This window comes from Pseudophryne corroboree, chromosome 8 (genome assembly GCF_028390025.1).
Source record: "Pseudophryne corroboree isolate aPseCor3 chromosome 8, aPseCor3.hap2, whole genome shotgun sequence".
Taxonomy (NCBI): domain Eukaryota; kingdom Metazoa; phylum Chordata; class Amphibia; order Anura; family Myobatrachidae; genus Pseudophryne; species Pseudophryne corroboree.
In genome coordinates, this window is record NC_086451.1 from 127,076,548 (window position 1) to 127,091,681 (window position 15,134).

The following is a 15,134-nucleotide window of genomic DNA, read 5'->3' on the forward strand; positions in this document are numbered from 1 at the left end:
TTCAGCATATCAATCCACAAAAGGCTATTGCTTCCTAATTCATCAGCTTCACGCATTAACTTTTCTAGCTTTTAAATGCATGATTATATATAGCTGCAAGCATGTAAATAATTACCAAAGAAAATGGCTTCTGTGGGCAAATGAGGCATCAAGTGAAATCCTTGGCTTGATCATGACTTCCGGCTACTGCACTGAAAAACGCACCAAACTTCTGCTTGCTTATTCTGGCAGGGTTTTTGGGAGGCTGACAGAGCATCCATTTGGGTGCTGTTGGACATGTCATTCATTAATTAACTGAATCACATTTTCCCTTGCTCAGAAAACAAGCCAGAAGTAGACAACATATCCATCACCAACATTACACCCGAAAGCTTTGATCTCTTCTGGACAACTTCACAGGATTCTTTTGATGGATTTATTGTAGAAATCAATGATAATGACAGGTTATTGGAGCCAGTAAAATTTAATGTCTCTGGCAATCTCAGGAATACTCTTATCTCAGGGTTATTACCAAGCACTGATTATACCATCTACCTCTATGGCATTATCCAAGGTCAACGTACACCCTCTATTAGTACTTCAGCCACTACAGGTATTGGATCTTCTAGGCTTGTTTACTCATCTCATGACACAGAAATCCTTTATTTAACTTCTTTTGAGCACCTTGTTATCTGTTTGTAGGTGTGTGAGTGTTTTTGTCATGTCTTCTGACCTTTTGTGTTGTACTCAGTGTTTTCATTATTTTCTCTTATTGTCATTACTTTTAAAATGAACTTGGCATCCACTCACACTGTAGACCAGTGACAGGCAACCTGATACATTTCAAGGGCTGCAATGTGCAACCTTCTAGCCATCAAAAAGGCTGCACATTACCTTTAATCTCAGTAATAATTTAAAGGGGGGATTCAATTAGCCACATTTGCCCGATTTTAGGGATTAAGGGGTCTATTTACTAAACCTTGGATGGAGATAAAGTGTATGTAGATAAAGTACCAGCCAACCAGCTCCTAACTGGCATTTTTTAAAACCGGCCTGTAACATGGCAGTTAGGAGTTGATTGGCTGGTACTTTATCTCCATCCAAGGCTTAGTGAATAGACACCTAAAGCGGCTAAATGCAACTTAATGTGGCTATCCACAAGTTTGCTGCAATCCATTTAGCTGTGAAAAGTAAATGGCATTAACATACATTTTACCTTAGACAAATGAATATGCCCCTAAATCAATACAGTTATAGAAAGAAATAGATACCTATCTATCTGCAATAACATTTCTGCAGGCATTTTAAACAAGCATTACAAACTAACAATCAAATATGATGGCATAGCAGAAAGAAGTAGGGCCTGCAAGCTAAGGCTTGGTAGGCCGCCTATTGCTCACCACTAGTGTAAAATAAATAGCCGTATTGTGCACTGTGTTAACCCTATCAACTCACCAGGAGCTATTATAGCCTCATGGTTGGTCAATATCACCTCTTTCTCATAATGTTTCAGTCCACAAAATGGCTGATTCCAATGTTTACAGGTGGTTTATACTGTAGGTACAAGTGGATTAAATGCAATAAAAAAACTAAAAAATATATTTTTTTTAATTGGAAACTACAGTATGGCTATAGCATATAGAATTTATCAGAATTTCAAAAACCCAGCATGACTTTTACAGCGTAGAAACATCAAGGAGGATTTTGGAATTGATAAGACTTGAAAAGAATATAAATAAATCAAGTAGCTGTTGAAAGTGAAGTTGTGCATTGTTCATTCATAAAAACCTTAAAACTGCTTTACCTTACTGTAGTTGCATTTGATGTAGCACTTGCTCTGGCTATTTATCCCCATTCCCGACAGAATAGATAAAAGTGAATTTCTAATTAAATCAGTGCTATAACATTAAAAGCACACAGCTCAGTGGTCAGCGTATATGCCACAAGGTTTGGTTCGGAATCTCACACAAATAACATCATAAACATATATTTGTATATGTAATACTTTTTCTTTGAATGGGTGAGTGTTTTGTCTACATGGGGAACTATGCCTATGACACTACAATAGCATCTTTACAATACCAAGAAAGCAAATAATGGTATAAATGCATAAAGCTTATCACATATTTATTTGTTACAGTTATTTACAGTAGTCTTTTGTCCATACTTTGTCCTCGGGACCCCTAATAGTTCATGTTTTCCAGAAAAGCTGTGGCTCTTTAGTGTATAATGATTACACCTATGCACCAACTAGGTGGTATATTTACTAAAGTGCAGGTTTTCCAATGTGGAGATGTTGCCCATAGCAACCAATAAGATTCTACTTATCATTTATCTAGCACCTTCTAGAAGAAAATAGCCAAAATCTGCACTTTAGTAAATATACCCCCAGGTATTTGGACAGTGTGAACTGTTACATATATCCCTTTCACATGGAGCATGAACCCAGGAACAATCCAGGATTTGTGTCGGTGTAAATGTGTCTACCCGGGTTATGTGACCTGGGTCTGCCGACCCTGGTCATGACCTGGATTTTTCCCAGGTTTGACCCGGATATGCTGCAGTCTGAAAGAGTGTTCTGGGGTTATGTTAAAATTAGCTCATTAAGCTCATTTTAATATCCCTTTCACGCAAGGCATGGACCCGGGAAAAACCATGGGCAAGAGCAGGTTTATGTACCTGGGTCACATAACACTGGTCAAACCAATTTACACTGATAGGCATATTAATTAGCTAATTGCCAGCTTATTATCCTGCTGCACAGGGAAAGGTTATTCAAATAAATAGCCTTTTTCACATGACAAAAATTGGGGATTACCGGGCGGAAACCCACTATTTCCGCTTAAAGGGGGTCATTCAGGTACCTCTGCACCTTCGATATCATACGATATTAGCAACAATATTCGGGACTTTGCACAGGTGCAGGACGCATTCTGAAAGAAAAAACAGTAGTGTGGATTCTGGCGCAAGGGTTATCAGCCCAATCTAAATCCTCAACAAATCCGCCCAAATAACAGATCAAACAATAACATGAAACAAAACAATCGGAGGATAGATCAAAGGCGATAACAAAAAATATAGTTATATAGGTATACGTCACTTATGTGGTAGGAGTCCTTCTCGGAATTGCCACTCTTTTGATCGTCTCACAATATCCAGATATTAATCAAGTAAAAAAGAGAAAGTATACCAACATAGGTGGTATTGCATAGTACAAATAATTTGAACAGCCCGTGAATGTCCAGAAAGGGAAAGCCTAAGGTGCCGGACCAAATTTGATAGAAGATGAGGATAGTATCTCGCCACCACTTCACTATGTTTGTGGACGTACCGAAACATCAAAATTCACAGGAACAGGTGTATAAAGGTATCTTTAGTACTATGTCCCACGTGATAAAGAGCAGAAAGGAGACTGCTGCGGATAACGTACCCCACTCACTTGTAAAGGGGGGTTGGTCCCACGTATCAAGGTATCTTTAAACCAGGATCAAAAATGACATCCAAGACGATTCAACAGGTTTATTCATAAAAAAGTCCATAAAACGACAATCTGATACTTTTTCTATGAAACTTCCACTCTCCAGTTTGTACAATAACATGCAGGTCAGATATAATAGACAAAAGCTGATGTAATCCGGTTTTACACCGCACACTTCTAAAGTGGTATCCCATGAAAAAAACAGAATGTCAGATTAAAATGGTAAAAACTCACTGCCTGGTAGCACCAATGGCGTTTCGACCACTTGGGTCTTTTTCAAGGTGTTCTGAGCCTGCGCAGTTGGAAGCAGGAGGACAGCATACTGTCAGTAATTGACAGTTTGCTGCCATTCGGGGGATTATGACAGCCCCCATTTGAGAAAACGGAGGCTTGTTGCCACCATTTATGGGGTGGAAATAGGTCAGGGATCTCCATCGGAGGATGGAGATTTTCTGGTCTCTGCGATGGGCTGCTTGCACAGCACAATAGGTGCTGTAAGCCTCCCTGTGGTGAAAGAGATATCTGATGCTACGTCCTAAGAAGAAGCTCAGATCACTACTGCAGCAGGAGGTATTCGCTTGTAGACTCCTCCTGCTGCATTTACATACAGCACTATCATTGCTGCTTCCAGGGAAGCATTAGTGGTAGCACCTCTGACCACATCTGAATGAGCCTCAAAATGCGGAAACAATCGGTTTTTCTATCTCATGAACCCAGATAGTGCTATTTTCTCACATAATTTACCTTGTAGCTCATGAAGCTGTGATGAAAAGGCCACCATTGTAAAATTCACATGCAGGGTAATCCCCGCTGATTGAGTAGGTCCAGTGTGGCAATTAGCCAAGGGGTCATTGACTATTCCATATAACCTGAGTTTTTCCACAGTCCTTGCCTCGGTGTGAAATGCAGGTTGAAACCATGGAAAAGATGTATTAAGACCAGAGAAGTGATAAAGCAGTGATAAGTGCAAGGTGATAACGCACCAGCCAATCAGCTCCAATATGTAAATTTACAGTTAGGAGTTGATTGGCTGGTGCATTATCACCTTGTACTTATAACTGCTTTATCACTTCTCCAGGCTTAATACATCCGCCCCCATGTTCATTATTACGAATTGAACCTGGTATTTGTATGTGAACAGAGAATTAGGAATTCTGAGGATCAAATTTGAGAAACATGGTTTTACTGTATACAATTTGCGAGGGGACAGCTACTCAAAGGACTGTCCTCAAGTTAATAGCTGGTAACTGCAAATTTGTTTTGGACTTCATAGTAAACTCAAAGTTTAGAATTTTTTTTCCTCATGAGCATAGTTCCCCTTTAATACTATTTTGTCTTCAAATGTTATGTATACTGTAAGTATTCATGTTATTTATTTTTTTACAGGTTTCTTTTTTCCCAGGCAATGATCATCAAAATGTTTTGTCCTTTAGAACAGTTTATTAATTTTGATGCTTTTGGCTTCTTCTAGTTTCTTCCAATATACCTGGCAGCAATGCGGTACTAACAATAAGCTTTGATTTTTTTCATCCTTCTTCCTTTCATTACATTCTTTTCAGAAGCAAAACCTGAAGTTGGAGACCTTATAGTTTCCAAAGTAACCCCGGACAGTTTCCATCTGTCATGGACAGCTGACGACAGTGGTTTTGACAACTTTAACATTAAAATACAGGATGCCAAACGACAGTATAAACCAATTACACTAACAGTGCCAGGCAGTGAACGCACAACAGTTGTGACGGGACTAAGAGATGGCAGTGAATATGAGATTGAGCTGCATGGCGTTGCTAGTGGTCAACGCTCTCCGCCAATAAAAGGAGAGGCAACAACAGGTATTTCCAATCAGTACACAGTAAGCTGCTCTGAAAACTGCAGGGCAGACAAGGGGGAATTTTATATTACAAATGTGGAGATTTTACAAATTCACATACAGTACCTTTAACCTTGAGAATGCAGTTTAGCTTCTATTTAATTATCCCTTAAGATTACAAATTACCTGGACCCAACAACTTAATTCTCTTAATAAAATAACACAGTACCATCTTACTGATAGCGAGGTGTTAGTATATACAGATATGATCAGCCTCATCCCACCCATGACTATTAAAGTGTGTGGCTGGTTTGCCACAACTAGCGGGCACATGTGAATAGTCGCACCTGCGATCCATAGGAAATGCATTGTGCAGTCGTGGGTGTGACTAATCGCACCTAGGAGCATATAATCCCTGCCATGATGTGTGTGCACTTGATTGGTCATGATCAATTGCAATGTATTATAAGAAGATAAATGTTGGTGTGCAGTTAGTTAATATAATACTGTACATTCTTGGAAAGATATACCAAACATTTCTGGGGAGATTTATCAATCCTTCTAAAGAGGAAAAGTGGTGGAATAGTTTCCAATAACAACCAATCAGATTCTACTTATTATGTTATAGAGTGTACTGCATAAATGATAGCAAAAATCTGATTGATTGGTTGCTGAGGGCAACACCTCTACTTGTCTTCTTTCAATGGTTTAATAAATCTCTCTCTTAGAACCTAAGATTTTTCTTGAAATTAGCAACAGTTGACAAATACATGCACTATCTCAACTTTAGCTCCATTGGTATTTATGTGAGTGCCCATGAATAAAGTATACCATTATGATTTTATTTTTATATAGTTTGCAAGCCTGAGTATTAAAAAAGGTAATTTAGTTTCTTCTTAAATTAGTCTTCTCGATCTAGATCAGTAAGGATTCCCAAACTGTGACTTCTGTATCTTTAGATGTGCCACAATGTATCATGCCACATATGCCGACAGACCAGTGGGCACACCACTTCAAAAGTAACTCAATTCTTCAATTTGTATATATTTTTTAGATCTCCAATTAAAAACAAGACATACACCCTTTAGCACTAGCTGTAGGCGTTATGTCCTTGATTCCGTATTTAGCATACAGCAGTAGGCTTAGCTCATTGCTGTTTGTCACTAATACTATCTATAGTATAGATGGCAACTGCCTTCCTTTCATCAGTGAAGCCTTCCAGGCTTATCTGAGTCCCCACCAGCTGGAAGCACAATCCACATGTGCCGATGGCTGTTGTGCATGCACACTGCTCGTAAGCCCATCACGCGGTAGGATGCCAGCAACACCGCAGAGGAATCTGATGAGGATATGGGCAATGTTAGACCTCTCTGAAGGGGTAAGCAGTGTTAAATTCCTGTGACATAATACTTAGTGTCACAGTGATAGTAATTAAAATATTCAGCCAGCAATAAGTATCAGTAGTAAGTGGAGCCTTTATCATGCCCTTATTATCTAACGTGAAAAATGTTGTAGCTTGCAAAACTATTCAAAGAAAGCTGACATTGTTGTATCACATTGACCAACACATAGTATACTTTCAATAAAAATGACAAAATAATAAATTACAACAAAAACTCTATTTTTTTTATTGGGGCAACACTAATCTTTAATCAAATAAAGCTGTAGAAATCAGATACAGATTTTTTTAATCAGTTATTTTTCTGCATAGTGTCCTTTGAATATAAATCATTACTGGTTAGTCTATGATTTGACAGCATGAAGTTACACTAAACAGAAACTAAAGCCATATTAAGGACGTCATATAAAAAGATGAATGTGCTGCGCATGGAATTTTATTAGCGAGTGCTTAGTGTTTATGTCATTGGTAGAACAATGCCAAAGAATTTCTCACCAAGAGAAGCTACAGATGTTAGCGAGTCCTTCAGTACTTTGCTATAAATGGCAAAAGAAAGTTACAGTACAGTAGATGCAATATTAGGTAAACACAATCAATTACCTAGACATAAACAACTGCCTTCTGCTGCACTGGAAACAGAGGGAACACAAATACTGTGTAATATTGTGCCTGCCAAAAGACAATCCTTATATACATTTAATGCACTATGTTAGAGGTGAATGTTCAAACTGCATACCATTCCAACATTTCCCATTTATCCCAGTATAAATGCTCTTGACCTATATTTTTCCACTGAATTGACAGCGGCAAAAGTGTAGGGAAATGAATTTATTTTACTGTTCCATTGAGTTAAGCAGCAGTTAATTAATTTACCCAAGCATATTTGGAAAATATGTAGGAAAATGTGAGCATGATAGTGTGTTCTGGCAGTAACTGATTATGTATGCATTACATGTACAGTTTATTAAAGTCATATTACATGTACATCAAACCATTGAGGTGGCACAGCATGATTCTTCACGGTACTAAATGAGAAAGTGAGTTTCATATTTTGAAGTCAAAGATTGTAACACGGTAGCAAAGCTGGACAGTGCTATAACATAGAAAGATTTACTGAGACAGCTTATCACTTACTCATGGCAGAAGTCTAGGTGGTGGGTCTCCCTAACTAAGCAGCTCTTTGTCCAGAGGGTCTAGGAAGAATTAAACCCTGTCTAATTTAGCAGTTAACAGTCTTATAAAACAGGAATCTGAAGATAATTGAATTGTTCTTAGTCCATAAATTCCACACCAAGTGAAAAGTGCAGACAGTGCAGGAATGCCAAAAGCAATTCCAATAAACTACTGACATCTCTGGGGAGCAAAGACCTTGTGGCCAAAAATCTACTCATAGCTTTGTGTTTTGTGCTGGAAAATAGGAAATATGTGTGGTTTTAACAAAATTATACAGTAGGCCCAAGTGAAAAGCTCTAGGGGAATCCTATAAATGAAGAGAAATATTACACATGTATATTTTAGTGAGTATCTCTTCAATTTGTACTGGTTAGGTTCAAGTTCTTAAAATATCTTCATAATTGATAGAAAGATTAAAGGAATAATTTAATAAGAGCTTATTCACATGTCCTCAGCTGACCCATCAGTGACAGCCCCCTGTGTGCTGCTGTCCAATATTGCATTGCTTTTGTTTCTGTACTAATGGGGGTAGAAGGGCCATCCTACTTTAAGTGCTGAGCAATATACATCTATCTGCCAAACTAACAAAACAATAATAACTAGATTAATTAAGATTAATTATCCTTGAAGACAACAAACTTTTTTTTCCACTGGTCCAGTCGGCACTATGCTGTTGGGCATCATAGTAGCTGCAGATAATATTAGTTACTATAACCAACATTACATACAAATGTGAAAATACATACAAATTTGCAGTAGGTATATTTATGCAGAATAACCTGCAGTATACGGTATGTCTATTCAATTAGGAAATGTGTGTATATGTAGCCTAAGTAGATATGAGGCTCATTTGTCTATACGTAATGTACAGAATAAAATCAGTGCTACCTTAAATACTGCCATACATGTATGCACAGCTCATTCTTCTCATGGGTTTTCAGTGCCTTCTCAGGAAAATTAAGGATCAATGATATATACAGTGCAGTGCATATGTCTGTCAATCACCATCAATACACATATGTATAATATTTATAAATAAATATATATATATATATATATATATATATAATAGAATAGTATAAGACTGTTCAGTCTTAACAGAGGGCACTCACCAATCCATAACTTTTAAAGATTAATTTATTGCATCCAAGACATCAATTCCATGTCGACGTTTCAGCACAACCGGCCTTTTTCAAGACGACCATCAGAAGCAACCATCCAGCATGTCAAATGTGAACATACTGACACAGCCTGACGGGCCCCTCTATATAGCTCTGCTTCCTCCTGGATGATGTAATGTGACGCATTTCCACCTATCAGTGGTACGCACGTGAGAGGGTCGGTGGAGCGCACACAAAGCGCTCCTGTACAAGCCGCCTCTATAGTAGATTACTAGATTGATATCCAGGTATGTTTGTAAGTACCTTGTATTGACTTAATAACGATGGTAAAACTGTTGAGTGAATTAAATGTGCTATTTTGATGTAGTGATAGAATGATGAGATGTGGTGCAGTTTCCCAGTTTGTGTTGTCATTTCCGGCCAATTACTAATTAATTATGATAATTTGATTAATGTGCTGAGCTATATAGAGGGGCCCGTCAGGCTGTGTCAGTTTGTTCACATTTGACATGCTGGATGGTTGCTTCTGATGGTTGACTTGAAAAAGGCCGGTTGAGCCGAAACATCGACATGGAATTGATGTTTTGGATACAATAAATTAATCTTTAAAAGTTGTGGATTGGTGAGTGCCCTCTTTTAAGACTGAACAGTCTTACACTATTCTATTGTATGTGAAAACCTTGAGAGGCTTTCTTGTGGAGCACCCCATTGATGACAGCGATACAGATGAGAGTGTGGACATAACATTGAATATATATATATATATATTTATATATATATTTATATATATATACTTTATATACTGTTTGTATATATATATACAGTAGCTATATATATATATATATATATTACAAACAAATTCTGAGGGCGCACAATAGACAATTTAAAATGTATCAATTAAAATTCAATCCAGCCACCAAATACTGGTAGTACAAATAAACATTTATTGTACACTTGTTACTAGTACAAATTTATAACAAATATAAAAATGGGCAAACCCATTTATGACAATCCATTTCAAAGGGTTATTGCCTTTAAGAAGAGAATATTTGTATATATATATATATATATATATATATATATATATACCTATACAGTACCTGCCAGATACTCTGCAGGAGAAATACCAGCAATTTTCTAAACATACAGATCAATACAAAATTTTATAATGCCCACGTTTCAGTGTGCACTTTCATTGTCACATGATGAAACTCTGTTTTTCCGCACTGAAACGTTGACCTGGTAACGTTTTGTATTGAGTGGCACTCTATGGCATTTTTTATCTCACTTTGTTAGGAAAAAGAATGTATTCTAACAAAGTACTATGACATCTTGACAGGTAACACAAATTGTGACAACATAAGTCAATAACAAGAACATGAGAATGAAATAATTGACATTTTCAAGTGGCAAGAATTCTTACCGGATTCATATCATGCATGTCATGTCTGTATAGAACTTCTTCCCTCGCTTTGTATTTGCAGCATTGCAAGCTTGTTTTTTCCTACAGGATTTCTTGAAGAAAGCATAATAAATGATCGTCATTTACACAAAATGCCTTGCTATGTGTGCCTGACTTAACACTGCATGTTTCTATTTTTAATTTGTAGGTTTGCTACAAATATGTATGTATATACATGTATCTGTATATACATCACTGAATGCTCATGTTGTTCTTTCTAAGCACAGTTACGCAAATCTTCACAAGCTGCCCATTGCATTGCTCTTGTATCTTCAACACTTGTAACATATCATTTCCTCTACAGGTGGCTGCATAACTACCACTCTCCCGCAGCTGGATCACAGACACATATAATGAAATGTTTTCTTTTTTTTTTTTGCTTTCCATCTCACTTTCCATAATGAAAATCATCACTGCATAACCTGTTTTGTCTATACAAGAATGCACTGTAATGACAAGAATGGTGACAACAAAAGCATTATTTAATTCTGTGTACGAGGCTAGTTACACAAATGCATTAACAATTCTACATTTAAGTTGTCTTTCTATCTAGTTAAGTGCATGTAGTCATATATGAAGCAGTAGCCATTTAGCAATTAAGACAGTATCTCTTTTGTACTTGTACATTCTTTAAACTTCAGTTGTGCTGCATTTTATTATTTATTTCCTTGTTCCATTTTAATGCATATGATGCATATCAGTGCAATTGTAAAGTTATACGCTCATTGGGAATACATTGCAAATGCAATAACAAGACGTTAAGAAGCATACCACCAGTCACAATACCGTCCCTGGGATCCCGGCTTTTAGGTGCCCAGTAGGGGGAGAGGAGGGGGGTGGGCGAGCGCAGCGAAGGCACTTGTGGGCTCGACACGCTCGTCACACTGGACACCCACGAGTGGGAATGATCCCTGATAGTCAGCGTGCCAACTGTTGTCATTGTCAGTGGGCGGGATTCCAGCATCGGTATTGTGACCGCCGGTCACATAACTACATCCCGTTTAGCGCAGAACTACTGATTTGATGCTTGGATGACTACTTTCTAAATCAGTATTTCTGACCCCCATGGGCAGTGCAATTTTCAAATAACAAAATAATCAAGCTCCCTTGGTCACCATATTATATAAAAATCTGTACTTTCTGCATAAAATCTTTATCTGATAGAGTACAAATCGTAACCTGTAATTCACAATTTTGTGTTTAACATGTTATATTATATGACATTACTCAAGAGTGAGCCTGTAGTACATCATGAATGTACAAAACAGGTTCTATTTAAAATATAGAATGAGACACTGTCTCTAGTAACTCTGAGTTGGTGCAAATAGTTAATTTGCATAGTGCAATTGGCCATGTTCCCACCCCCCTGCACAGCAATGATTGCCCCTAAAAATGTCCCATCTCCTCCTCTTCTCCCTTTTAGATCCTTTCAATAATTTTGTTTTGCAAGGTGAAATCTCATGTCTACACTGCACCACAAATCACTAGGTGTACCCACCCCTTCCATCCATTTGCTCTGATTTACTACTGCATATATAGTGGCACTTGATCAATTTAAGGGGCACGGTTGGTCCAAAACTATCTATTGTGCTGTGGAGAAGCCACTTTGCACTTTGTCAATGGTCTACAATGAGACACTTTGTTTCTCAGAGGCTCACTGAATTGCATATAGCGGCTGCCATGAGATTTCTGGGATTTCTGAATATGCTTCAACTAGTTGACAACTCCCCAAAGAAAAAAAGAGTCCAACTGAAACAAAATATTTTTGTTTTTGTTAAATCATTTTCTTTGCTTGTAGATAATTGTAAAATATCTGAACTGACATAAATGGCTAGGTCTGACTCAAATTTGTTAGAAGGAGCTTTACAATGGTTCAATTTTTCTTTTAACATCTTAGTTTGTGTTTGTTTTCCAAAATCCACTTGCATGTTTTATTGTCCTAGTTTTAGTTCTGAATATACCCATCAGGTGTATAGAAAGACATTGATGTATTCAGACATTTAAAAGGGCAAAGAGATTTCAAGGGCTGCACGTCATCCAATTGATTTACTTCTTCAGCTACTCTTGGAAATTGGCAGACATGCGAGTGCACCCACTTATAGAGAGAGACTTGGCATTTTGCAGTTTATAAAATTAAGTTCACCCTTTTCTGGCGTCCTTTTTGGCTTTGATGCCTCAGCAGAAAACAAATAACTAGATATTTCTTCTAAATTTATTAACTGTAGAGCATTAACAATTTACACCTCTCTCTGTTCGCCGGTAATAGGCTAGCTTTATTGTTTAAAGGATTTAATTAAATATATGTCTATTTTTGCTCAATTTTTATTTTTTTTAGCTTCTGCTCCTGGCACTAACCTAAAGGATTTGGAGCTAGCAAATATCTTTTGTGTGTTTCACTGTTGACTACTTCTTTCCAAATCAATTTTACCCCTTTCTCTTCTGTTATACTGGCAGTCCTCCATCAAACCTTTTAATGTGGGTTGTTTGGGTTTGTTAGCCATTACTAATGGACCTTTCTTGTGTGGGCTATTTATTCTGATTGAAAAAAAATCTGCATTTTCTCTCTTGCGAAGGATTTGTCAAAAAGCAGATTAAGGAAAACTGAGAAATATCTTGTGGAATTGAGAACAAATGGTTGCGAACAAATATGAAACAAATATTCTTCTAGTTTAAGCTCCTTCTAAATTTGAGTATTTGGGGTTTTGCATGCTAACTACTAAACAGATTAAAGAGTGACAGGGATTTTATTGTCTAGAGAACTTGGGTGTTCTTTGTACATTGAAGGGGTTGCATGGGAGTTGAGAGATTTAATAAAATGGGAATTATTTCTATAATCTATATATATTTATTTTACTTAATGACAAATAGGAATATTTTGTTTAGAGAATGCCGCGCTATGGATGCACATTATAGACAGAATGGAAATGATACAGAGCATCAGCTTCAACCAAAATAAATATATTTTGCATTAGCTCGAGCTGGGCTTTTTTCACAGTATGGGAAGTAAGACTAGGGAACTTTTTTACTTAGGGGTGATTTATCAAGGACAAGTGAAATTGTTGCCAATAGCAACCAATCAAATCTAGTACATCATTTATCTAGTACATTCTATAAAATGATAGCTACAATCTGATTGATTACTATATGTAACACCTCCCTTTGTCCTCTTTAGTTTGATAAATCTCCCCCTTAGGAAAGTGTTAATGGCCACTTCATGATATGAATTTAAATATTTGGTAGGGTGCCTTCTAACAAAATACATAGTTTATCTGCGACTGTTACAATGCACTGGCGGAGTGATTTATACAGGGAACTAATCTGTCATTTAAGGGGTCAGGAAGAAAAGTTTAGCTGCCTTGTTGGGATTCATTTTGCCTTCCTCATTACTGCCAGTTTGCATAGAAATCAGTTAAACATGATAGACTTTTGTCTCTGTTAATATTAGTACAGTATAACTTATTCTTGAACAAATGTTTTGAGTTTCTTGTTGCAGAAATCAGTATAGTACAATTTCTCAAACCCCTTCCATTACAGAGCAGGATTTAAGGATATCCATGCCTGAATCCAGATGGTTAAATTAATTGACCATGGTACTAATTAAGTCACCTGTGCTCTAGTATGGATATCCTTAAAACCTGGACTGTAATGGCAGTTTGGGAAAGTCTGGTCTGAGGAATCAAGAAGTATTTCAGTCACAAGACTGTGAATTTTAAACGGTGTGCCCATTTTTAAATGTAAATACAATAGCACTATTTTAAATCACAGAAAACATCCAGACAGCTTCAATTGCTTTTACTGTATCTAATAAAAGTCACAAGTTTTAACTTTTAAGTAAACAAGTTACGAGTTTGCTCTTACAATTAGTTTATCTATTTACAACTAAAAAAAAAAAAAGAATACAGCAAGCACTTAATATAAAATTCTGCACTGCCCTAAGGAGGTAAACTGAACAAAATGCTTGAGAACAAAGACTTTATAAATATATTTATAGGCTTCCATTAATACAGTAGCAGGTCTATTTACTTTACAACAGTCAACTTTGCTGCTGGAATAAATATCACATTTAAAATTCTCATATAATAAATGTATCCTGGTTGCAAAATAATGACATATCACAAATGAAAAATATATGGGTAGGTCCAAACAAACCATTTAATTCTTTGGAAGTAAACACTATTATGTCAGTTTAGTAAAATATTAATTATAGCTGAACTTGTCATTTAATTGCTAGTCATTGGCAGTGGGTAGAATTCATAATATTTTAAAACAATCCGAAGATCCTTACAGAAACTCAACTAGCATTTCTAAGTAGCTTGTGTTATGTGTCTGCAGCATTGGGGTCTCCAGAAGGACTATCTTTCTCTGATATCACTGAGACTTCTGCAAAAGTCATCTGGCTAGCACCAAGGATCCGCGTTAACAAATTCCTGATTACATATGTTCCTGCAACTGGAGGTAAAATCATGTTTTATTACTAAAAATGCAACATACAAAGTCTGTAATAGTTAAAATACAGTATGTAAAAAATAAAATCTAAATCTGACATGCAGAGGATACCAAAATGATGGGAAATATCAAAGCTGTTGGAAGACTTGCTTTCCTCACCGGCCAAATCGACGCTATCTATTCACTTATCTGGCAATATGCTGTTAAAATTGAATATAACATCATTAATCATGAAAAATTAAGCTCAGGGCTGACAATTATAATAT

The 15,134-nt window shown here is 36.8% G+C and overlaps 1 protein-coding gene across 4 annotated transcripts in view; it reads left to right on the plus strand.

Moving 5' to 3' along the window:
• The window catches only part of TNC (tenascin C), a 148,115-nt gene that overhangs the window by 94,173 nt on the left and 38,808 nt on the right, over positions 1-15,134 (plus strand). Inside the window, exons 12-14 of one of the 4 annotated variants that reach the window (XM_063936913.1) lie at positions 320-592; positions 5,017-5,289; positions 14,755-14,877. In XM_063936913.1, coding sequence (XP_063792983.1) covers positions 320-592; positions 5,017-5,289; positions 14,755-14,877 — 669 coding nt within the window. The remainder of the gene's footprint in view (positions 1-319; positions 593-5,016; positions 5,290-14,754; positions 14,878-15,134) is intronic. The other 3 variants (XM_063936914.1, XM_063936915.1, XM_063936916.1) reach the window with 3 other exon arrangements.